At 43.0% G+C, this 25409-nt stretch overlaps 1 protein-coding gene across 2 annotated transcripts in view; it reads right to left on the bottom strand.

The window, feature by feature from the left end:
* Nudcd3 (NudC domain containing 3) overlaps positions 1–23672 on the bottom strand; it is an 85437-nt gene extending 61765 nt beyond the window's left edge. The window contains exons 1-2 of one of the 2 annotated variants that reach the window (XR_013111763.1): positions 23399–23672; positions 16076–16386 (exon numbers count right to left, since the gene is read on the bottom strand). Coding sequence is in view for 1 of the 2 variants with exons in the window: in XM_034508679.3 (XP_034364570.1) it covers positions 16076–16386; positions 23399–23590 (503 nt within the window). In the remaining variant the exon portion in view is untranslated. The remainder of the gene's footprint in view (positions 1–16075; positions 16387–23398) is intronic. The other variant, XM_034508679.3, reaches the window with a different exon arrangement.
* Positions 23673–25409: the final 1737 nt, after the last annotated feature.

Genomic DNA, 25409 nt, shown 5'->3' with positions numbered 1-25409 from the left:
CCTCCATGGACAGCCACCTCCATGGACAGCCACCTCCATGGACAGCAACCTCCATGGACAGCAACCTCCATGGACAGCCACCTCCATCGACAGCCACCTCCATCGACAGCCACCTCCATGGACAGCCACCTCCATGGACAGCCACCTCCATGGACAGCAACCTCCATGGACAGCAACCTCCATGGACAGACAGCTAAAAGAAGCAGCACCTCCTCAACCTGTGGCAGGTTCTCATGAAGATCCCACAAAAGGCAGTCACTGTCTTGAAAGGAGGTGACAGCTCCATGCATGTTACTAACCCAAAGACCTTCCAGGAAAACAAGATATGGAGGTGGAGAACAGTAATATTGATATCCTAATCCTGTATATGTGGGTGGGTGTTAGCTTTACACATACACAAAAATGCAAATTTAAAAACACATATATCAAAAAAAGCTTACAAATAATGATACACAAATGCTAGCTGATGCCAGTGCAGCGGGAGGGCCCAGAAGCCCAGGGCTCAGGATCAGGAGGCCTCCCGCAGCTTCCACGGTGGATTAGCAGTGGTCCTAGGAGCTTCAGTTTATGGTTTGTGGTCGAGGCCATGGCTTCGAGGCTCATGGAGGTAAAGCTGAAGACAAAGAATGAATGCCTGTCATCAAGCTGGGCCTCCTGGTTTAGGACATGAAGATCAAGTCCCTAGAGGAGATCTACCTGCTTTCCCTGCCCTGGACAGTGGACCAGGTTTCAAGGCTTTTGTCGCTATTGGGGACAAAATGGTCATGTTGGTCTTGGTATTACATGCTCCAAGGAGGTAGCCACTGACATCCAAAGGGGCCATCATCTTGGCCAAGCTTTCCACCATCCCTGTGTGAATAGAATTCCAGGGGAACAAGACTGGCAAGCCCTACATTGTTCTGTGCAAGGTAATAGACCACTAGGGTGGTGCCTGAAGAGCTGCTGGCACTGATGACTGCTCCACATAAGCCAGGAACTGCACTGCCACCCTAGCAACTTTGCCAAGGCCACCTTTTATGGCATCTCCTAGACCTGACCCCCAGTGTCTGGAAAGAGACTGTGTTCACCAAGTCTCCTTACCAGGAATTCACTGATCATCTTTTGGAAACCCATACCAGAGCTTCTGTTCAGAGGACCCAGGCTCCAGCTGTAGCTACCACATAAGAGACTTTATATAAGAGAAATAAAGTGAATTAAGTCTGAAAAAAAAAGGTAATAGAAGAATAAAGTACAGTGAAACGAAGTACAATGTGTTCATGGTTTTTTTTCAGGCAAGTGTTATTATATGAGTCAAAGTTTAAAAAATTAATAAATTTATGAAATCAAAAAAAGCATATTAACTTTTATTATAGAAGAAAGAAACCAATATAGCTAAGCCAATGCTGAACTCTAGAGTAGTATCCAATTTAACCAGGCATCCGTGCTCACGCCCTTACGCCCCCTCACTCACTGGCTCACACAGAACTTCCAATCCACAACCTCTTCATGGCAAGTGCCTAGAAGACATGTACCATTTTTATTTTTTACATCCTATTTTTTGCTGTCCTTCTATTTTTAAACACATAAATATTCACCATGATGTTACAACTGCCTGCAGTATTCAGTACAGTAACATGATGGGCAGGCTTATCTACCATCTTTGTGTAAGCATACTCCATGATGTATGTACCACAGCTAAATCACCTAACTATGCATTTCTCAGAATTTACCTGGCTAAGTAATGTGTGACTGTACTCCAGGATTCACTCATACTATCTCATTTAAAATCCTTAAACCCTCTAAGTGTTGTTGCTCTAGGTTTACATGACAAAAAGGAGGCCCAAGACCCTCTGCTGGTTCTGCAGGTAAGGCGCTGGCCACCGCTGGGCTTGTTCAGGACATTCTCAGTTTAATCCCTAGAATCCATGTGGTAGAAGAAAGGAACTGATTCCTGAAAGCTGACCTCTGACTTCTACACATGTTGTGGCACCCATATGCACACACACATAACAAACAAAAAACTAAGGCCCACTGAGATGCAGCAATCTCTGAAAGCCAGAGAGCTAGCAACTGAAGGTAGGGCCTTCAGACTCACTCTCAATCCATAAAATAATCTAAGGGGAACAGAGGATGGAATCAAGAGGGGATAAATGAATGCATGGTTTTTGAATGTAAAGATGCAAAGCCATGGGCTGCAGAGGTGGCTTGGAGGTTTAAGAGCACTGGCTACTCTTCTAGAGGACCCAGCTCCAATCCCAGTGCCCAAATGGTGGCTAACAGCCATCTGTAACTCCAGTTCTAGGGGACATATGCACACACACGCACACACACACGCACATACATACACACACTTGAAGCAGACGAAACTCACATACATAACTCTCTTTTTTAACCTCAAGAAAGCAGCCCATCCCTGGTTAAAGTGGTGAGAATAAGAGCTGAGTCCTCAGCTACATTTCTACACTCCTCAGGAAACACTGAGTCAAAAGAAAAAGTCCGAGGTGAAGAAATGGGCCCAATCATGTAGAATGCTGACTTCCAGGCATAACATGGCTACTGCATGCCTGAATAGACAGCTGTGGCTATCTGCACAAGACTGACCCCAATAACATCCACATGGAGGAGGAAAGCTCATGAGGTCCTACCTACCCTTGAGGATTTATACAGAGTCAACAGTTGGTGGGAGAGGGAAGGGCGCTCTTCAGTGTAGCAGTGTCACCTGCTAGCAAGGTGCTCATGCTACTTATGAGGCCCTCACCTGTGCTCCTTAAGCAGCTCTACTGTGATTCCCTTGGGCCATTAAAAAAAAAAAAAAAAAAAATAGGGCCGCAAGATGGCTCAGTTAAAAGCACTTGCATAAGTTTGACAGTCTCAATTTAATCCCTAGGATCCACAATGAGAGAGCCAACCCCCAAAATTACCCTCTGACCCCAACATTGAACACATCCATACAAATAATTAAAAAGATAAAATTAACCAAGCAGTGGTGGCACACGCCTTTAATCCCAGACAGAGGCAGGCTGATTTCTGAGTTCAAGGCCAGCCTGGTCTACAGAGTTGAGTTCCAGGACAGCCAGGGCTACACAGAGAACAGAGACCAAAATAAGAAAATAAACAGAATTATGAATAAAGAGGTGAAGGCAGGAGGACTAGTGAGGAAGAAGGGCTCAGCAGGAGTGGGCTGGACAAGCAGGGACAATGGGCGATGAACATGATCAATGTGTACGCTACACGTGTGGAAATGTCAACATGAAACCCACTATTTAGAGTTAATACATAAATTAGCATACAATAAATAAAAAAATACTATGTCCAAAAGAAAACCCAAAAAAAAAAAAACACCCTTCCAGTTCTGGGGAAAACTCTGTTTGAACATGTATATCATATCAGAAGAACAAGTCAACTGAGAAGCTACTTGAGCAAATATTAGTAACAAGCATTACTGAATATAAATTTTTTTTTTAATTTAATAAATGAGCTAGGTAACAGTGTCACATGGCTTTAATCTGGCACTCAGGAGGCAGAAACAGGCAGACCTTTGAGTTGGAGGCCAGCCTGGTCAACAAAACAAGTTCCATGACAGCCAGGGCTACATAGAGAAACCGCATCTCAAATGTAAAAGAAAATCTTGTTCTTACAGAGTTACACAAAATTGACAGCTAACTGATTTGAACTAAGCTCCCACACTAGCCACCAGCAGATCAGACCAAAATAGAGTAACTAATGGTAACTACTACCTCAAAACGGAATTTTAGAATTGGTCATTTAAAAAAAAAAAAAGATAATTCAGGTCAAGCAGAATCAACATGATAGGGAAGCCCCTCTTCTGGTTTTAACCATTTACAAAGGTATCTATGGTATAGCCAATCCACTTTCCCCTGGATTCTGCTAACCTTAATCATTTTGTATATAAAACCAATTTCCTTCTCCGCTCCAGAAAACATTGGTCTTTTATGACATATTGTTGATTCTAAAATAGCAAATGATCCAATTAGATCTTTAAGTTTATTTTAATTTTGTCTTTTGGTAAGTATATTAATAAATGTAGAATGGAGCTGGTGAGATGACTTAATGGTTAAGAGCACTTGTTCTTGCAGAGGAGCTTGGTTCAATTCCCCAGCACCAATATGGTGGTTCACAACTATCTCTAAGTCCAAAGGATCCAACACCCTCTTCTGACCTCCACAGGTACCAGTGCACAAACATGCATGAAAAAAAAAAAACATACATACACATAAATAAATATTACCAAGCATTATAGTAATGACTGATTTAGGCAAAAATAATCGAGCTAAGATAACTGAACTCTAAGTATATTGAGAAGCAAAACATTTACCTAGTCCAAAGTATCTCCCCACAAGATATTAGCAATTACAAAAAAAAAAAAAAAATCATACATAGACAGGAGGAAAATGTGATGGCTCTGACCTCAGCCTACAATCACAGTAATGATCAAAAGGAATGGGACGGACAGTGTGAGCTTCCTAATATAAGATTAAAAACACAACGTTTTCGAAAGCACTCTTGCCCAAAATTTGTATCATGAATATAGTCATAAGTAAGCATCAGAAGAAACTATGAGCAACATTCCACCAAGACAGGTAGATTCATACAGGAAAGGGAAGAGAAAAGGGAAAGTGAATAAGGGGAAGGAGGAGAAGGTAAGATGGAAAAGGAAGGAAGGAAAGGGAGCAAAAATAAGTTGTCTTTAAAGGTCATGAAAAACAATTTAAAAACTGTCCTAAGAAAGTGGGAGCTGGGGAAACATAGTCATAAATACAATGGCAATAGTAGAGTAAACCCTGCTCCCAACCCCTGCAAAAAGGACATTAATGAAAGAAGGAGCAAAATTGAACGTCTATGAATAAGCCAATACTGAGAAATACGGGTATTCTTGGTATGACTTTTACAATTCTTTTAAAAAGTTGAATTATCTAAAAATCAAGGGTTTTTTTTTTTTTTTAAACAAAACTGAGTAATAGTGGTGATAATATACTAGTCCCTGGTTAGCCAAGAACAAAACTGGTAGTATTCAAAGGCCATAAGTATACAAATCACATGCCACACATGTCACCATACTCTACAGAACCCCATGCTACTGTCTAACGGACCAGATCTCCATGAGCTCCAAATCTGATCTTGTACCACAGTTTGCAGAATTCTTGGCCCATTCATCTGAGGTGACTTATTCCAGGAAATCTCAGGGGATTTCTTCAAGGTGAAGCTATCTTCACCCAAGCATGAAAGCACGGTTTCCACAACAGTTTCTTCATCTTAAGAGATGTTAAAAATCATGCCACTCAGCCAGGTGTAGTGACACATGCATTTAATCCTAGCACTTGGGAGACAGAGACAGGAGGATATGAATTCCAGGTCAGCGTAGCCTACATACTGAGTCTCTATCTGCAAGGAGGGGTGCCTCAGGTCACTTACTCCAATCCTCTCACAGTGGGGCTCAGAGCCCCCAACCCTCTAATGTGGTCTGCACAATTCTAAGCTGTCACACAAGTGTTGACAAGCGTTGTGAATCACAAGGGACAGGAACAGGGACAACAGGATCATACCAAGGCAAAACTAGAGGAGCTCACACCCCAAGGCTCAAGACAAAATTGCCCTATGAAGACAGTACAGTATATATTATGAAGAAATGCAAAAATGGAGGAAAAACAAATAATAATTGTTACTAGTTGATAGCATTCGTGAGCTGTGTTAAAACTCCAAGGTCGGTCGTTGTAAAGATGACATTTAATGCCCATCACCATTCATTCAACTGTTTACTCGGTGCCAAGTTTGTGCCAGGTGCTAGAATCAGCGGTGACTAGGTAGACAAAATGCTCTCCTTTAGTGGGAAAGTCAGATGCCAACAGGGAGACAAAAGTTAATGGAGACATACACACAAGAAAAGTGGCAGGGCCAGCCCCAGCTCTGCACATCTATCAGCTGACTTCCTGCTTCAATATTCTACCAAGAAAATAAGAGGATTGGGCACAAGGAATCCAAAGAAGACATCAAAGCCAGCACATAAAGGGACAGTCATGTGGAGAGCTGTGAGTGTATCCATCTACCACCCACAAGACAGAAAACAGCCTACCTAGGTACACTCTGGGGCTACCACAAAGCAGACAGCATGGGATCCTCAGTGAGCACCTCAGGAAAAAGGGGCAACAACAATCACCAAAGACTAGATAGGATCTTAGGTGCTTACGGAGATTCTAGGGAAACACCAAAGAGAGCTAGCTCTAGCAGCAAAACTGACCTCACTGCTACATGACATAGGGGTCACCTATGTTTCCAGGCTTGACTTGAACACACCAGCTCAGAGAGGCTCATTCTCCTCACTGAAGCTCTCTTCCTACCCCCTCTCTTCAGATCACCAAATCCAGGTTCACCAAGTGCCACCTATGTGTCAAGTACTAGGATCCCCTGCAAACAGGTAGACAAAGGCCCTTCCTAGGAGAATCCTGAGACCTCATCAAGCTGCCTCAGTGACACTCATCCAAGCCACAGCCAGCCTCCATTGCATCTAAATGCGAATGCTTTAAATGCAATAGTCCCTGCTCTTCACAAAACTCCAAACCAGTGTCCACAGCTCAAATGCCACCTAGATGTCTGGTCAGTCTCAATTCCTTAAGTCAATAAAGCCACAGCTTCCCCACCCCCATCTCCCACAGAAGCCTCCCTTCCTGTGCTTTAGTGATTGTCAACTCCATCCTTTCAGTTGCCTGGCAACAAGCTTGACAGGGAGAAAAATACACTTACATTTAAAATTCTAAGTGCAAAAAAATACATATAATTTACTACTAAAGACAGTCATTATATAGTAATAAAATATAATTTACTACTAAACGTAATAAATACTAAACAGTCTATATACCTACAAAACCAAACAAAATTAAGTAAAAGACTATTAGAAGCCAAGAAGAGATAAGAGTCTCATTTCCAGAGTCTCTACTGGAAAAAAACAAAAACATTAAAATTCCACACAAACCTTAAAGACACACTCTATTCTTAGGTTGAAAGAAAAATATAAAGCTATCAACTCATCCTGTCCCAAAACATGAACTGAAGTTATTCCTATAACACATTCAATCATATTTCCATAAAGAAAAATTAATTTCTATAAAGAAAAGTCTGGGGAAAATGATTAAACATGAGTCTTACCAAGTGTTAAAATGTATTAGAAATCCATGGTATGGTAAATAGCTTGGTAATGGCAAACAGAAGAAATATATAGTTTAGGGTTTGTAAGTAACAGAAAACCATCCATGAGGACAAATCAAAACATAAAGCAGTGAATGGTACTTAAAAAGCAGGTAAGAGCAGCACAGACCTAAGCCTAAGCCACTCCAAGAAGCTGGAAAGGGATCAGGTTCCCTCAGGCAAGCTGGCAGTGAGAGAGCAAATGGGTAGACTCTCTCAGGGGCCAATTTAGAAACATCCATCAAAATTAAAAAAACCTTCTGACCCAGTAATTCCTGTTCTGGGAATTCATCCAATTGATATGCATACACATGTTCCAAGAAACACACACAACCATATTCGCTGCAGCATCATTTGTGACACCAGCATACTATAAACAGCTTAAATACGCCTATGCCCCGCCCTAGGGACCCATTAGATAATGACTCTAAAGTCCATAGGATATAGAATACAGTCAAGACTATGGGCAGTGAAGAAAAACCCTGGCTATGTGTCAGTCACTGGAACGCTTCTGAAAATCCACAAGATATACAAACCACACCCAGACCTTTCAGACAGCCCTCTAGCGAAGGGGCCCAGCAATTTCCTGCATCCCAGGTGAGGGTAATTTCAACAGTAGTGAAGAACCTTGGGGCCAATCATTCAAGAGAAAGAAAAGCCCAGATGCCCCTCCCCACCAGCAACATAAGCACAAGCCACTTCTCTGAACTGCAAAATAGGAGAGGACAGTCCTACCCCATGTAATTTTAAGGACTATAAAAACTCACATGTGTGCTAAGGAGAGGATGCCTGGCAACAGAAATCACCAAGTCAGTGCCAGCTGTTTATCAGGCCTGAGTGATCACAACATATTTAGGGGATGTGGCAAAGTCAACAGTCACAGATGTGCTGTGTATACACATGTACTGTGTATTATAGACAAAGTATACACACACACACACACACACACACACACGAATAAATTTTACAAAATACACTATGGACAAATTGTCTCCAGGAAGAACAATTTATTTCCATTACATAGCCTTGTAACTTTAAAAATGTTACCCTTAATCCAACTGTGACTTACAAGAAATAGGACAAAGGACATGCTGAACCAGCTCACAACTAACAATTAGTAAAATTCACAGTGGCAAGCCCAACTAACAGCCTGATTTTTTTTTCTTCCTCTCTCTCTCTCTCTCTCTCTCTCTCTCTCTCTCTCTCTCTCTCTCTCTCTCTCTCTCTCTCTGCCCCTCTCTCTCTCTCTCTCTCTCTCTCTCTCTCTCTCTGCCCCTCTCCCCCTCTCTCCCTCTCTCCCTCTCTCCCTCTCCCCCTCTCCCTTAAAAATGCTTCTGTGGAATTAACCCAGGGTCTTGCACACTGACTTCTTTTAACAAGGATGTTCTGGGACAAGGGGTGGAAAACTGTCAATTAGGAGACATTGGTGTTTGCAGGGTTATTTATAGTCAGATACAAACAAACCATACAACATCATAAGGAAACAAAGTTTAAATACTGGCCGAAAACATGAAATATTATGAGGCTGATTGCTTCAAAATAACAGAAGACAGGCGAGAAGGTCAGACAGTGAGGCTGTTCAGAGTATTGTACTCTTATGCCCACTGTGACTTCTACTTCAAACCTAACAACAAACTCTTTACCTAACAAATGCCTTATGAAAAAAAGTGTGTGTATGTGTGTGTGAAGAACACATTTTTTCTGGCTACTGCAACCATGCTACTACCTCCACCCCAGACCCTCTGTAATTATGACAAGCCAGAACAGCAGGTCAATTTCTGATACAGCTTCAATATCAAAAACCACAAACTATTGTTTCCTAAAAACAAAGCCTGTTATGTCTCAGTGTAATATAAAACAAACAAACAAATGAACTGCCAAATTTAAAAACGCAAAAAACAAAAGACAGCAGCAGCAACACCACCACCCACTTTGTTATACTTGCAATCCCTAGTACAAGGCCAGCTGGGCAGGGGCATTAGGCCAGTGAGGCTAGATAAGAGGTTCCTAGTTCAAGAGTAAATTACCAAGAGCCTTCTAGAAATCAAGTCTGCCTGGCTATGATTTAATCAGGCCCTCATGGCTGCTGTCTGAGCTTCCTTTAAAAAGCAGCAATTTCAAGGTGAGTCTGTCTGCAAGATGAAACAGCAGAAAGCTCCACAGAGTGCAGAATCTAAGCTGACGAGCGAACACCCCTCTACTCCTAGTGTTCATTCCACTTGCTCTCCAGATTTCTACCTGCTCCCTCTGAGCACATGCTATGCAGCACCCACCCTTGTCCAAGGACAAGAGTCACTCCATGCATATCATACTAATCAGTGTGTAGAAAGAACTCAAAGTTCAAAAGAGAATGCTGGAAATTCTCCATATACTGTTCAACAAAATAGAAAAGTATGTCATAAATGTTTACAAATATACATATTTAAATATATGAATATGTTTACATACATAGGGAAGACAACAGAAAATGTCCCAAAAATTTAGTGAGTAATAGTAAGAGTTTCTTCGTTTACATACTTAATCTGTTTTCCAAGTATCACATGAGTATCATCCAAAAGAAAAACAAGTTTCTCTTTTTTAGGACAAACACAATAGTAATAACAGCTAGCTGCTGACTGATACCCTATCAGGAACCATGCTAAGTGGGTCTTCAGTATTCACTTTCTTCAACTCTCACAACAACCTACATGAGTGACTTCTGACTATGCCACCATGATTTTACCAAGAGACTGCCTATGATGGACACCTGAGAAAAGCCTAAAGCAGCAAACAGAGAACTGTATAAAGCTAAACCAAAGGACCAGATTTCCCAGGTATTGTGACTGCACCCAGAGAGCCTCTGACACAGGCCTTGCTCTGACAGCCTGCCTAAGGAGCATCAATGACACAATTGCCATCAAAGGTGTCAGTGCTGCAGGATCAATGTCAGTGTTCTCCTGAAACTTCTATGTTGAAGCCCTACTCCTCAAGGTGCAGCTAACTGTAGCTGGGATCTCCGGGAGATGATCAGGTCATGAGGGCCAAGCAGTTACTAATAAGGCTTAACAGACTTAGAAGCAAGGAGCCAAGAAGCACATCAACATGACAATTCAGAAAGAAGACTGAGATGGACCAGCCACAGTAAACATGGCTATACCACTAGGAGGTAAAAGCAAGAAGAGCAAGAGGAATTCAAACCATACTTGGCTAAATAGTGAATTTGAGGTCAATCTGAAGCCAGACCCTGTTTTCAAAGAAAAAGGGGGTGGGAGAGACAACAACAATAAAAAATGCTGGTAACAGAGCCCAGTGGAGCACTTATGTAGCATATCCCAGCTACGAGGCATAGTACACTGTCAGGAATCCTCTTCCAAATGATGCAATTCTCTTCCCAGGAAATGCCTAGGTCCCTGTAACACCTAGGCACAAAGTACACACTGCCAAAACTATAAAAACATACTAATACTGATGGCTTCGTTTAGCACCATATCCAAGTAAGTGAAGCAGCCATACACTATGTGGTTCCATGAAGCCCTCTCCTCACACTGTCCCACTCTACCTACCAGGACAGGCAGGAGAAATCAACAATAGCATGGGGTCACTCATCCAAGGGATAAAACGGCACTTGGTCCTAGCAGTCAGGGTAACTATTTCCAGGTAATAACTGATACTCCTTTTGACTGTTTTGTTGTGAGTTTGGGGGTGGGGGTGATCTTGGTTTTGTCTACCTGGTTATGGTTTTTCTCTTTTGTCTTTGTCTTTTTGGAGATGAGGGTTTCACTATGGAGCCCAAACCAGGCCCCCATTCACCATAGCTGGGTAATAATTAATATTCTTATGACATTTTACCCTTTCCTTCCTTTATAAAGGGTTTTACTCATGATTTATATAAGAAAAACAGAACTGCCACAAGCTGTCAAGAGCCATCTGCATTCCCAGACTCAGCCATAGCTTTTTCCACTGCCTGCAGCAACACCTACAGGTGGAGAGCCTGAACTGCAGGTGCTCTGATAGCTTGGCTGTGAGTGCTGGGATGAAGCCAAGAGGCAACTTAAACAGAGCTGGCAGGAGATGGTGAAAGCTGCATGTCCCTTCTTTCCACAGTACTAGTCATGCTCACAGGCACTGGTTACTGATCAACTACAACACAGACACTGAGACAAAGTAAACACAATATCTACTCCCAAACTTATAAAACTATGATGTACTTTACAATCTTGCATAACCAGGACATTTTTTTTGTACCCAAATAAGTGGAAATTAAGTGGGTGTTTCAAGCATCCTGGTACTTCTGTTCCCTTTATTTCTTCTTTTCCTCATTCCTTAAGTGGACTTTTACTGTGTTGCCAAGTCTGACTGGTCTTAAACTTGCAAGCTCAAGCAATTTTTCCACCACAGCCTCTCCTGGAGTTGGAATTAAAGGCATGTGCCACCACCATGCCATGCTCAGACTGGGAGACCTCTGACAGCGGGCTAAAATAACAATGAGACTTAAAGCAACTGCGGCCTATTAGTAAGGGAGACAGTAACAGACTGACAGCAAATATCCTTCAAATATACCCCTTAATCATCCCAAGGATGCTGTGGCTGTAGCTTTGTGTGAAAACTCTACATCATCACATATAGGTAAAATGTATGCTGTAGCCAGCCATGGTGCACACACCTGCAATTCCAGCACTGGGAAGGTGGAGACAGGAGGATCACACAAGGTTACAAACAACGTGGGCTACACAGCAAGACCCTGTCTCCAAAGTAAAGTAACAAAAATGTTAAAATAATTCTTAAGAAAGAAATTTGCCCACAAAATGACTCAGCTGGGTAGGGCACTTGTCACTAACCCTGATGACCTAAGCTCAGTCCCAGCACCCACACCACAGAAGGAAAGAACACACATATACATGTAAATTTTTAAAGCTATTACCATAAAACTTTAAGGCAGAGCACTGTCAATGATGCAGGGCCTGAGGACAGGAACAAAGAAGCACCATGCAGCCTGACTAACACAAATGTCTCTACTGTGGCTACAAGAATTACAAAACTACCTGAGAGAAGTCATAACTATATCCCAAAAAAGTTCATTGCACTGTTCAGTAAATTGTGTTCCAAAGACACAAAATGACTGCTTCTCAGCATTTTGGCTGTGATGAAGTGTTGTTTAACACACACAAAAACATGAAGGTTAATAACAAGGCACACAGTGGTGCACACCTTTAATCCCAGCAAGGAGAGACAAAGGCAAATAGACTTTGTAGTTGAGACCAGCCTGGTCTACATAGCAAGTTCCAAGCCAGCCAGCACTATACAGTAAGAACCTGTATCAAAACAAAACAAAACTAAAACAACAAAACTCCAAAAACCAGTATACTATATATATATACTAATAAACAACTTGTAATAAAAATGGATATGCAAAGTATACATACATTATCATCTTGTCTTTCTTTCACCCAGCACTTATGCCAAATTTTGTTAAGCATCTCAAGGACTTTACTGAAGAGGAGCATCTGTCAATGCTGTACAGAACTGGCAGCAAATGATTCTCTAGCACAGGCCATCAGAAACAGCAGTCAAACATGGGGGTGCAGGAAGAAAGCAGAATCAAAGCCAGGCATGGTGGCACACACCTGTAATCCCAGCACTTGAGAGGTAGAAAAAGAATCGGGAGTTCAAGGTCATTCTGGGCTATAAGATCTGTCTAAAAACCAAAGGAGGAAAAAAGAAAAAAAGAAAAGAGATCAATGCTCCAAGTCTCAGGTCCTGGGTAACTGATTTGAAAAGAGTACTCAAAAGGAGAGGTGCTTGAGTATAGACAGTCACCTTAAGATTCTTCTTCAATTATTCAACTGACAAAATGACAACTCTTCACATCTACCATGGAGAGCTAACTGGAGGAAGAACTCTGGGATCCAGCTCCAAGTGAAACAAAGAAAAGAACAGCATTTGACATTTCATTTTCAGATATGCAGAAACTTCATCTCAGCTGCAGCTATAAACTAATGCTTCAACGTGTAATTGATTTGTGGTTCAACTACTGAAAGGTGAGAGGCTGCATTTCTAAGCACTGAAAGAAATGTAAGGACAGTAGAAGTCTAACCTGAATAGCAAGTAAAAATGTTGGTTTTGGAAACACATGCAAATCTTCACTCTGTACTTACTGCTATGGTAGCATTCTGACTGGCGCGATAAGAATTTAAAATAGAGTCCCTACAATAAGGTCTAGTCCATTACTCAAATTAAAAACAAATAATAAATTTCTTTTTTTTCTTCTTTTTTTAAAAAATGTATTTTTTAAAAGGTAAAATAAAATTCTTCATTTCTGTTTTTAAAACAGGTAAATATAAAAGTGAGGGGTTGGCCAGACACTATTGCTGATGCCAAGAAATGCATGCTGACAGGAGCCTGATACAGTGGTCTCCTGAGAGGCTCTGCCAGATCCTGACCAATACAGATGTGGATGCTCACAGACAACCATTGGACTGAGCACAGGGACCCCAATGGAGGAGTTAGGGAAAGGACTGAAGGAGCTGAAGGGGCCTTATCTGGCATCAATGGGAGGGGAGGCCCTTGGTCCTAAGAAGGTTTGATGGTGCCCCAGTGTAAAGGAATGCTAGGGTGGTGAGGCAGGAGTGGGTGAGTGGGTCAGGGAGCATCCTCACAGAAGCAGGATAAGGGGGGATGGAAAGGGAATTTGCAGAGGGGAAACCAGGAAAGGGAATAACATTTGAAATGTAAACAAATAAAATATCCAATTAAAAAAAAATACCGCTGGGGCAAGCCTGCTTTGAATGTTCGTACATAGGATTACACATTTTCTAAAAATAAAAAGTATGAACTCTCTCTTTTTAAGAAAAAAAAAATGAGGGGCTGGGGGAATGGCTCAGTCAGTAATAGTAAAGTACTTGCCTTTAAAATGCAACCTAAGCTAGGCTACTTTGATCCTACCACTTAGGATGTCTGTAAATGAGGCCAGCCTGGTCTACAGAGTGAAATCCATGTCAGCCAGAGCTACACAGTGAGACTCTATTCTTTTAAAAAAAAAATAAAAATTAAAAATAAAAAGTGGAAAGATCTGAATTTAACCTCGAAAACACAAGTCAAAACAAACCAAAACAGTCAGGTACAGTGGAGGTTAGTAATCCCAGTCCAGGAGAGGCAGATAAGGGGGACCCTGCAAGGTCACTGTCCCTTCAGCCTAGCCAACTTGTCAAAGTTCCAGGATGAAACTCTATCAGAATTTAATTTTTTAAAAAAAAAGGCACCTGAGGAACAACATCCAAGGCTGTGTTCTGACTGCCAAATGCACTCATACACACAAGGTAACTAAAACACTCCTTACTGCTGGCTCTGTGAGTCATCATTAATAATGCATTGCTTCTCTCGGGCAATTCTTCTTCTTTTCAACCTTGGCATTCAACAGTAAGGTATATACCATTACTCTCACTTAACATTAATTATACCATGAAACATCTGTATCTGTCAAGAGTTAAGAGAAAAAGAACTAGCAGCAAATACTGAAAAGATTTCTGTGAAGGATGATGGTGAGACAGCCTGGTAGTCTGACAACCTGAGTTCAATCCCTGCAGCCCAAATGACAGGAAGTTAGAACAAAGCCTCAGAACTTGCCCTTTGATTTCCACACAAGCACCCTGACACAAGTCCACCCACACACTAAAAAAATAAACAGAGAGCAGGCATGATTGCATGTACCTTTAGTCCAAGCACTCGGAAAGCAAAGGCTAGCCTGGTCTACATAGAGAGGTGCATGATAGCTAAGGCTATATAGAGATGGACAGATGAATGAATATAACTATGGGAGAATGTCTATGCCAGTCCAAAATCCACATAGGACACTGTAAACTCCCCAGAACTGAGTGCAGGTCCCATCCCCAGAATCTCTTCTACTTCAGGGAAGTTGAAACTGATTGATCAGGTCCTCTCATGTAGAACAGCCTCTCTTCTTAGAAGTCTGTAGTCAACTACCACAGACCCTACACATAGCTACATATTCTTTCAGAGTAATACTGGACAAGTATCTGAGTGACTAGAAACTACAGCCTTGCCTACATGACAGAAAAAAACTGACTCTCACAATCTCCACCTTGGTGATCTTCAAGATCACTTTAGGAACAGACAGACAAATCGAGTTCCATTGCACTTGCTATTTTTTGTTTTTGAGACAGGTCTCACTCTGTAGCCTAGGCTGGCCTCTCACTCTTTATATAGACTAGGCTGGCTTCAAACTTAAGTGATCTTCCTAACTCTACCTCTAAGTGTTGGGATTATAGGTATATAAACATGGGAAAACTTTTCTGAATACCTGAATTCTACAGCATTGAAAAGAAAACCCAAAAAAATCAACTAACCCTAGCCAGTTGGTGGTACTCGTCTTTAATCCAAGCACACAGGAGGCAGAGGCAGGCGGATCTGAGTTCGGGATCAGCCCAATCTACAGAGCAAGTTCCAGAATAGCCAGGGCTACACGGAGAAACCTTGTCTTGAAAAAGATAAATAAATAAAAATACAAAATAAAGAAAACCTCTGAGGTAACGAAATTCAAAGCTGAGTTCCTAAAGGAGACCCCTGCAGCACCGGGTGGAAGGCAGTCTGGCTCACTAATGCATTTGAGTGCTGCTTCAGAAAAGGAGCCTAAGACAAAGGCAAGAACAAAGGAATGTGAAGACCATATGGAGACAGGAAGATGGCTGTCTGCAAGCCACTGACAGATGCCTTCAAACAACTGAGACAATACTTTAATCTGGGGTTTCCAGTTTCCAGAACTACTAGAAAATAAATTTCTGTAGTTAACCACTGTCCACCAAAATAGAACTGATATTTTACAAACCACACAAAACAAAAACCACTCATAGGCAAACTTAACCACAGCAGAGAAAGGAGGACACTGCAGAGATGGTCCTACCTGGAGAGCACAGGAGGGTCTTTAGGGCCTTCAGCAGCATTGCTAACTGTTCCTGGAGCTTCTGCCTCCTCCAAGCCATGGGTCACTTTGTGCTCAGGGTCCTGTGGGCCTGGGGGCTCCTCCTGTTCCACTTCCTGAGGCCCACTCGATTCTGCAGTAGCATCGATCTCTACCTCCTGCACTGGGACTGGCACAGCTTCCTTCTCAGCTGCCACCTTAGCCTCTTCTTCCTTTTTTCTGATTTTCTCTTCCAGTTCCTTCTTCCTTTTCTCATCATCCTGGCGGGCCATGTGATCAAATGTTTTAAAGACCTAAAAATGAAACATCAATCCAACAATAAGTTCTTCTGCACCCTATCAGGCCATATCACTACAGAAATAAGAAAATCTTCTAAGTACAAAATTAAATAACAGTAAACCAAAGCAAAATGGAAACACTTTACGACTTCACCAAAAGCTGGTAGGAATTGCTCTTCCTCAAGAAGTTCCAAAATGAACAAGCTCAAAATAAGTCAAATCTAACATACAAACCTAGAGTACAAAAAACTAGACAGCTTTAATTGTTCACTACTTTTTTGGGACCGAGGTGGTGTGTAGGGCCGTAAAAGGGGTCTTGGGTTTTTGGTAGAAGCGCTGGCTAGAAGTAGTAGCCCGGAGACCCTGCAAGGGACAGGCATTTATTCCACCACACTCCCAGAATCCAGGCTCCTAACACATGGCGTGGATCTCCATTAACCTGTGCTGTTCAGTCACATAGGATCCAGCCCTTCCCAAAGAGCACAGGCAGAAGGTGTGACCACAGGCTTCAGCATCAAAAGACTTCTATATTAATGAGTTACCTAAAGGCCAGAGGGCATAGCCAATTACAGTTTCCTTTTCCCAGAGGTCTGCCCTGAGTTTTTTTTGTTTTGTTTTGTTTTGTTTTGTTTTGTTTTGTTTTAGGGGGGGTGGGGTGAACATCCAGACCGTCTACCATCCGCCACGCCAATAAAGCTGTTTTGGAAACCCACGGACTTTCTCATGCAGCCCTAGTGGAGGACTTCCCGGTGCTCCCACCCACCGGTCCCGCAGTGTGTGTGGGTGGGGGGTGGGGGTTATAGCAAGACAGGGTTTCTTTGTGTAGCCCTGGATGTCCTGGAATTTGCTCTGTAGACAAGGCTGGCCTTGAACTCATCGATCTGTATGCCTCCGCCTCCTCAGTGCTGAAATTAAAGGCGGATACCACAGTTGTCATTACTTTCACCAACCTTGCTGGCAACATGAAGAACACACTCAGGGTGTGAATTCTTCAAGGTGCCAACAATTCAGGTTAAAAAAGTATAAGATGAAAGAAAAAAGAGAAAGAAAGAAAGAAAGAAAGAAAGAAAGAAAGAAAGAAAGAAAGAAAGAAGCCAGGCTCACGCCTTTAATCCCAGCACTTGGGAGGCAGAGGCAGGTGGATTTCTGAGTTAGAGGCCAGCCTGGTCTACAGAGTGAGTTTCAGGACAGCCAGGGCTACACAGACAAACCCTGTCTGGAAAAACCAAAAAAAAAAAAAAAAAAAAAAAAAAAAAAAGTGAAAAAATGAAAATACACAAGATGTACTCAGGCTTACCAGACTCTTGCCACCACTTTCCCAACTGACAGCTGAGGGGATGTAGGAGTGAGTACTTGACTCCATAAACACCCACTCTGGGCCTACAGTATGCAAGGAATAAAAACTCTAAAACAACAAAAGGATACAAACTTACCCCTATTACCTGGGACTTCTAACACAGGAGTTCCCAAGACTGGGGTCTGATAGTCCTCCTTTGGTATGTAGACACACCCTTAACATTTTCCCAGACATAATCACATCCATGAAGGTGCTAAGACTATCATGGATGGTCCATACAGCTAAAGGGCTGGGGGCATAGGTCAGCTTGGCTAGTCGTGACAAGTCAGTGGGTTCTATCTTCAACACTACACAAATACAGACTCACACTGATAGAACTCTATACAAGTGAGGCACCATGGAGCCTTGATGCCCTGTCAGACTGGTGAGAACATTTCTAGAGAAAGAAATCTACAGAGGAAGAAGGATCAGGTTCTTAAAGAAGGAGTGTTTCCACCAGAGCTTCAAGAAGCAGTATCACCAAGAAAGAGCAAGACCCCCTGCACTAGGCACAGGTAGTAAAGGCTGAAGAAGTAAGTGGGGACATGGTCCAGACCCAACTCCAAAGGGCTAGGACACTGAGCATTCACTAACATGTCTGAGCACAACTTGGAAGACAAAAGACAGTGCTAACTATGCTATGTGCTTCTAACAGTCTTAAAATTCAAAAAACCCTGTGAAAAACACCACCAACATCCTAAAATGAAGAAAAATCAAGATCCAGAGAGGTTACACGGGACACAACAAACAGTAAAAATCAATCTAGCCAAAATAAATGGATGGATGTATGGATGGACTCCTAAAAGATGTAAAACTGGAGACAAAGGCTAGGTATGATAGTACACACCTTTAATCCAGCACCCAGGAGGCAGAGGCAGGTGGATGTCTGAGAGTTCCAGGCTAGCCTGGTATAGTGATTGATACATAGTGAGTTCCAGCCCAGCCAGGGTACACAGTCAGACCCTGTTTCAAAAAAAAAGACAAAACAAAACACCTACAGACAAGCCCAGAACCATTTCTAATCTGCCAGTAACCTAAAGGTCTGACTCTCCAGCATCCATGTTAACTGTTAGCATTCTGTCTAAACTCTACCCCCACAGTTACCTGGCAACAGCCAGGTAGCCTGACCCACTATAAAAGAAGCTGCCTGCCCCCTCCTCTTGCTCTTTCTCATCTCTTGCCTCTTGTTTCTTCCTCCCCTTCTCCCCTTCTCCATTCCCTTCCCCCTCTCCACATGGTCATGGCCAGCCTCTACTTCTCAACTCTCTAACTCTCTCTCTCTCTCTCTCTCTCTCTCTCTCTCTCTCTCTCCACTTCCCTCCTAACTCCCCTCCCCATGCCCTAAATAAACTCTATTCTATACTATACCATCGTGTGGCTGGACCCTGAGCGGGAAGGGATGTCTCAGCATGGGCCTGATGAGACCTCCCCTTCCCCCATACCCACAGAACCATCCCATATCTCTTTACCTTTTTATAAACACATCACTAACAGTGTCTATCTCTAACACCTCAAATCTTCAACTTAACTACAAGAAGTCAGACAGCAAAGACTCTTTCCCGTAAACTTAGGCTGCTCCAAACCAAGGCCTGAGACTCCTCAGCCTTCATGTATGCTGAATCCCTTCCGCCTGCCCATCTACAGCACCTGGTTCTCAAGCCACTCCAGAGCCCCAGCTGCCCTATGTTTACAGTACTCACCCTAGAGTCACAGTGTCCTTGCTGGAATAGATGTCCATGGCCTTCATTAAGCCATCGCAGAGGACAAGAGGTGAACTGACTTCTCTAAGATTTTCCAACAAGTTACAAGAGAAGTGAGAAGCAGGTGGCCCCTGACTCTCATAACAAAGAGTTCCACTTAGCAGTGCTGCTCACGTTGACTCCAGGAGTTATCACTGTACTGGCTGACTAAACTACTTTTGTTCTTAACATTTCCTAATATATGAACAGAACAAAATCCTCACAAGCTTCACTCATGCTCTAAGACCTGAGAAGGGGAACAGTGCTTTCTTATACACCCAAAACAACCTGCCCAGGGACGGCACTGCCCACGGTGAACCCTCCCACATCAATCACTAATCAAGAAAAGGACCCCCAGACTTGCCTACAGGCCAATCTGATGAAGGCAATTCCTCAATTGAGATTAACTCTTGGTCTTGGTTTGTATTAAGTTGACAAAAACAAAACAGAACAAAAGAAAACACACACACACACACACACACACACAAACCAGCACGTACACCAGCAGTCCACTCCCCAAAATACTAGCAGGAAGCTCCCAAGCTCCACAGAAATATACCCAAACCATTTTTGCCTGTGCACAGAGATCCTGGGTATCAAGCACACTTTGAGAGAGGAAGTCACAGGAAGGAATCTTAGGATCACTGAATCAGGAACAGAAAAAGAAGCAAATGAGTAGAAAGGACAACAAAACCTTTACCAATACTAAGTGTACCTTACAAGCTTCTTGAAAGGCTTTCTGTAAATTAAAAAAAGTTTTTTAAAAAAGCAGCCAATCCTCAAGGAACTTACTATGATCTACTCAATGAAAATATTATTCAAGAATATATATATTAATATATAAATATACATACACACATATATATACATATATATGTATGTATGTATGTATGTATAAAATATATATATATTTTTAAAGTTTCTTGGTTGGCTGGATGTGGTGGCACACACCTTTAATCCCAGCACTCAGGAAGTAGAGGCAGGCAGATCTCTTTGAATATGAGGCCAGACTGATCCACATAGTAGGTTCCAAGCCAGTCAAGGCTCCAAGGTGAGAGGCTACATTTTTTCTCAGAAAAAAAAAAAAAAATCCAAAACGCACAACAATTTATAAGCCTCTGCTTCCTAGGGCCCAAATCAGTGTATGGTGGGCACTCAATAAATACTTTTTTGAAAATAGTTTGAAAATAGAAACCGAGCCAGGCAGTGGTGGTGTATGCTTTTAATGCCGGCACTCAGGGGGCAGAGGCAGGCAGACCTCTGTGAGTTTGAGGCCAGCCTGGCCTACAAAGCAAGTTTCAGGATAGCTAAAGCTACATAGAGAAACCTTGTCTTCAACCCCTCAACTCAGAAAGAAAGAAAGAAAGAAAGAAAGAAAGAGAGAGAGAGAGAGAGAGAGAGAGAGAGAGAAAGAAAAAAAGAAAGAAAGAAAGAAAGAAAGAAAGAAAGAAAGAAAGAAACTGAGAAGATAAATAATTTCTTGGTCAAGGCTGATGGTTGAAAACCCCCTGGGGTTGGGGAAGGAGGACAAGGACAAGCAACTCTTAAGCCTGTCCTTGAGACTACCCTTGGCTTTAGTAGAACCCAATGCCCTTTTGTGACTGTCCTCTACTCTGGGCTCTTCTACAGACTTCACCAGTTCCTCCATCTCCTTCAAGATCCAGTTCCACCATTCCAACAGTTCAGAGGTCAGAACCTGTCTGTGATCTCAAATTCAACCTGTCTAAAACTTTCCCACCCCCCAAATCCAAGTGACAAAGAAGTTAATAAACATCACTGTTCCAGTCACCCAGATTTAGAACCTTGGAATATTTGGTTCCCTGTCCCCTCCTCAGCTCCCTACCTCTGATAGCATGGGCACCACACTGTAACCTAGAGAGCTGTATTAACCTATCTTAACCTTTCAGAGGCAGCTGTTTTATAAAGTTACAAGATAAGTGCAGCTATCTTGCCTCTATCAGTTCACCAGACAAACAAGAACCAACCTCTCAAATTGTGTTAAAGCTAAAATAAGATGTTATACATCAGAAAGTTAAATACCAGCCAGCCACTGGGATATATACTCTTTCCTCCTCCAAACCTTTCAATAACCAAATCAAAAGTTCTCGCCCTATTATGAAGTGGCTAAACGACAGGGCAGAAAGACTTGGAATCAGAAAATTCAAGTCCTGAGTTGCAGCTATAAGGAAACAGGGTGAAGTTCTTGTTCTGTCATCTAACCTTGTTGAACTGATACGTCAGATTCAGAGTATGAAGATCAGGTGGCAAGACTTCATTATACAGTAAGGTAAGGCTCCTCCATTCCAGCCACCTCTCACATGCTCCAATTACTCAGATGGCACTTGGGCCACTGATAAGGATGAGCTACTACAGGAACTCATCAGTTTCCATTCTCAAACTGAAACTCAGTTAACAAAGCATCCCACTGATCACCTGACAGCCATTATGTTGATAGTTACTAGAACATTCTAAGCGTTGGCTTCTTCCACTGAGAGAAGCTGAGGAAAATAACCCCTGATAAGCCCACAGACTGGATTAAGACTTCAGAAGGTAAGACAGGTGGTGGTAGTGCACACCTTTAATTCCAGGCAGATATCTGAGTTTAAGGCCTGAGTGTTCCAGGACTTCAGGGCTACATGGGGAAGCCCTGTCTGGGGCTGGTGCAGGGGAAAACAAACAGCAAAGAAGGTGACATTAAGCACTTTATAGCTGGGCGGTGGTGGCACATGCCTTTAATCCCAGCACTTGGGAGGCAGCGGCAGGCGGATTTCTGAGTTCGAGGCCAGCCTGGTCTACCAAGTGAGTTCCAGGACAGCCAAGGCTATACAGAGAAACCCTGTCAAAAAAAAAAAAAAAAAAAAAAAAAAAAAAAAAAAAAAAAAAAAAAACAACTTTATAGGTACTAATGAATCAGATTCTAACAGCCAAGTTTAACGCTCCCTTCAAAACCTACTTTTAATCTCATTAAAAGTCTCCTACAAAACGGTCTCAATTTCATAACTACTATTTCTATCACTCCCTTCCAAAGAGCTCTACCACACAGAGAACTAGCAGAGCTTGCTATTTACCTTCTATGCTTTATTGTCTGACCATTATTTAAATATCCATACCATCAGAGCCTATATCGCAGCTGAGACTGTTACATATATTCATTAAATGCTTGCTTATTACTAACTCAACAATGTCAACAGTCCCAGAGCTGGAGAGTCAGGAAGGAGGACCATAAATTCGAAGACATCTTGATCTACCTGGCAAGTTCCAAGTCAATCAGGGTTAAAAGCAAGACCTTGTCTCAAAACAAAACAATTTTTAAAAGGGTGTCCAAACAACTACGGTCGGTCATTAGTAACGCTTCAAAAAAAAAAAAAAAAAAAAAAAAAAAGAAACAGTAAATTTAACCTAGGACATACAGATTTTAATCCAAATGTAAATTTCCTAATCATTTCAATTGTCCTCCGACCTAGTAAATCTACGGCTAGAGGCCACACCCACCAATCAATACATACCAGTCATTCTTGCCACCTCCTGAGCCCGGGAATTCTGAAATCCTTCAGTTTCTCCCGCTGTGAAAGTCCTCCCCCTCTAGCCTGCACGGTTTGAACACAGACTAGCAAGCCCCTTGCACCGTTCTGCGGTGCCCATAGGGCGCTGAGAGGCCCTCAAAACCAGGCTGGCAGGTTCCAACACCTAAGAATCTCCCGCACAAACCCAGCCTGTTCGTTCCCAAAGCAACGCACTCCTGACACCGGCTCAGTGCTTCAGATAACGCCTGGCCATTTACACAAAATCACCTTTGACACTCCAGAGAGAACAGAAAACCTGAAGGGTGGGATGAGGACTGACGCTGTTCCCGGACGTAGGATGTGAGCCGGGGGCACCTCTGGAGCCGGGAGGTGGAACTGGGGTAGGGACCTGATGGGTCCCAACGGCTCGCCGCCGCTCCCCACCTCACCTGCAACACCAGGGCCTGTGCGGCCCCGGGCGGGAAGCCCATGCGGTCCGAAGGGTGGCGCAGCAGGCGGTAGAAGTCGGTCTTGCGATAGAGAAAGCCGAAGAGCACGCGCAGAAAGTCCTGGACATTGCCCACGTGCTGCAGGATGCCCAGCAGGGCCTGGTCATAAAGCTCAGCAGCCCCAGGCTCCATGGCTCTGCTGCCCGAGGGACGCGAACACAGTGGGCACCGCCTCACACCGGCTGATTGGCCACTTCCGGCGTGCACGCCTAACGGCTCCCCCGGACAGCGAAGACGCGGAACTTCCGGTCCGCGCTTGTTGCTACCGGCGGTAACCAATCGTGCTCCTTGATGCCCTGCTGGATGTCCTCCACCGCGACACCTGCCTAAAGGAGATTGGTATGCACTCAGTATAGTTCCTACATGCAAAAATAACCATAGTCGCGGTGTGGAGAGCGCTTGCCAACCATGTTTGAAGAGGGCGGAAGCATTGTGGTGACGGCCACTTGACGTGTTCCCTGGAGATGTCACGTGGTCTGGGAGCCTTTCTTCTTTGTAGATTGAATTCCTGTCTAGGTATCTGGTGCGCCTTCTTATAAGCCAGGGCTACCACATTTTGCTTGTGAGTCAGGGAACGGAAAAGGAATGTTGTAGGGTTTTATAGAATTCCTATTAATAACAGAGCTATGGGTGAAACTTAAAAGGTTGCGCCAGATTTCAAGGTGGCTTGAAAGGACAAGAAAAGTATGAAAAGCTCAATGAAGGAAACAAGAATTATGATATTGTAGATATGTGTGTGTGTGTGTGTGTACACATTCTGTTAGTAATGAATGCCTGTCAAAGTAGTATAAAGCTGATTCAAAGATCACTTTGAGCCTCTGTATATAGACATTTTAAGAAAAACGTTTGTGTAAGATTGACACACAATCAATCTGGTTTATACCTGTAATCCCGGCATCCAAATCATGGCCAACCTGGGCTACAGAGTCAAACTCTGTCTCAAGAAGAGACAGAGAGGAAGAGAGGGGGGAGGGAAGGAGGGAGAAAGGGAGAGACAGACAGACAGAGACAGACAGACTAGGGACATATATGCTAGGTCACAAACCCCAATGGCTGAGATGCCTGCTAACATATCAAAGCAGACTGGCCACTAGTCTCCCTCAGTTCCTTCTGTTACAGGATCCTTCTAGCTGGCATACCCTGCCCTCTATCCTAAACGTCTCCAGTCCAGAGTCTGGGCTGGGCTTTTCCTCCCCAGCTTCTCTGATTCCTATATAACCCAGCCATTTTGGTTATGAGGTCCTTTTGGGCCTCTTGGTCTCTTGGTCTCCTGGCCTCTTGACTCCAGGTCTCTCTTATCCTTTCCCCTAGTCCTTCTCCTCACTTCGCTCAGCTATGTCTACAGTCCTGTCCACTCTGAACTCTCCCAGATGCCTCTGCTTCTGACTGTGTGCTCCCTCCTGTCTACAATAAACCTCCACCACCATACCTAGAAGCAGTCATGTCCTCCTTTTTATTTCTTTTCTTCATTCAATGTAGCTAAATTGGTAGAGTGTGTGACTACTGTGCCCTGAGTGTTGTATAAACTGTGTAGTGACCCACACCTGTAAATCCAGCACTAGGAAGGTGGAGACAGAACCAGAAACATGTATTCATCCACAGAGCCAGTTTAAGACCAACAAGGGCTCTATGAGATCCTCACCAGAAAAAAAAAAAAAAAAAGGAAAAGATTTTTAAAATGAATTGCATCTCTACTAGACTAACATCTACAAATTAACTTTTTTAAAAAGACATTGTCTCACTATGCAGCCTTGGCTAACCTGGAACTTGCTGTTTAGACCGAACTGTCCCCAAATTCACAGAAATATGCCTGTTTCTGCTTCCCAAGTGCTAGGAATAAAGGCATATGCCACCACACAGAGCAAAATACTTATTTTGTTCTTGTTTTTTTTGTGTGGTACTTGGAGTCAAACTCGGGGTCTTGAACATACTAGGCAAATGCTTTTCTAGT

The sequence above is a fragment of the Arvicanthis niloticus genome, chromosome 7 (genome assembly GCF_011762505.2).
Source record: "Arvicanthis niloticus isolate mArvNil1 chromosome 7, mArvNil1.pat.X, whole genome shotgun sequence".
In the NCBI taxonomy this organism is placed as follows: domain Eukaryota; kingdom Metazoa; phylum Chordata; class Mammalia; order Rodentia; family Muridae; genus Arvicanthis; species Arvicanthis niloticus.
Note: the sequence above shows the minus strand (reverse complement) of the source record. Positions and strands in the feature narration are given on the sequence as shown.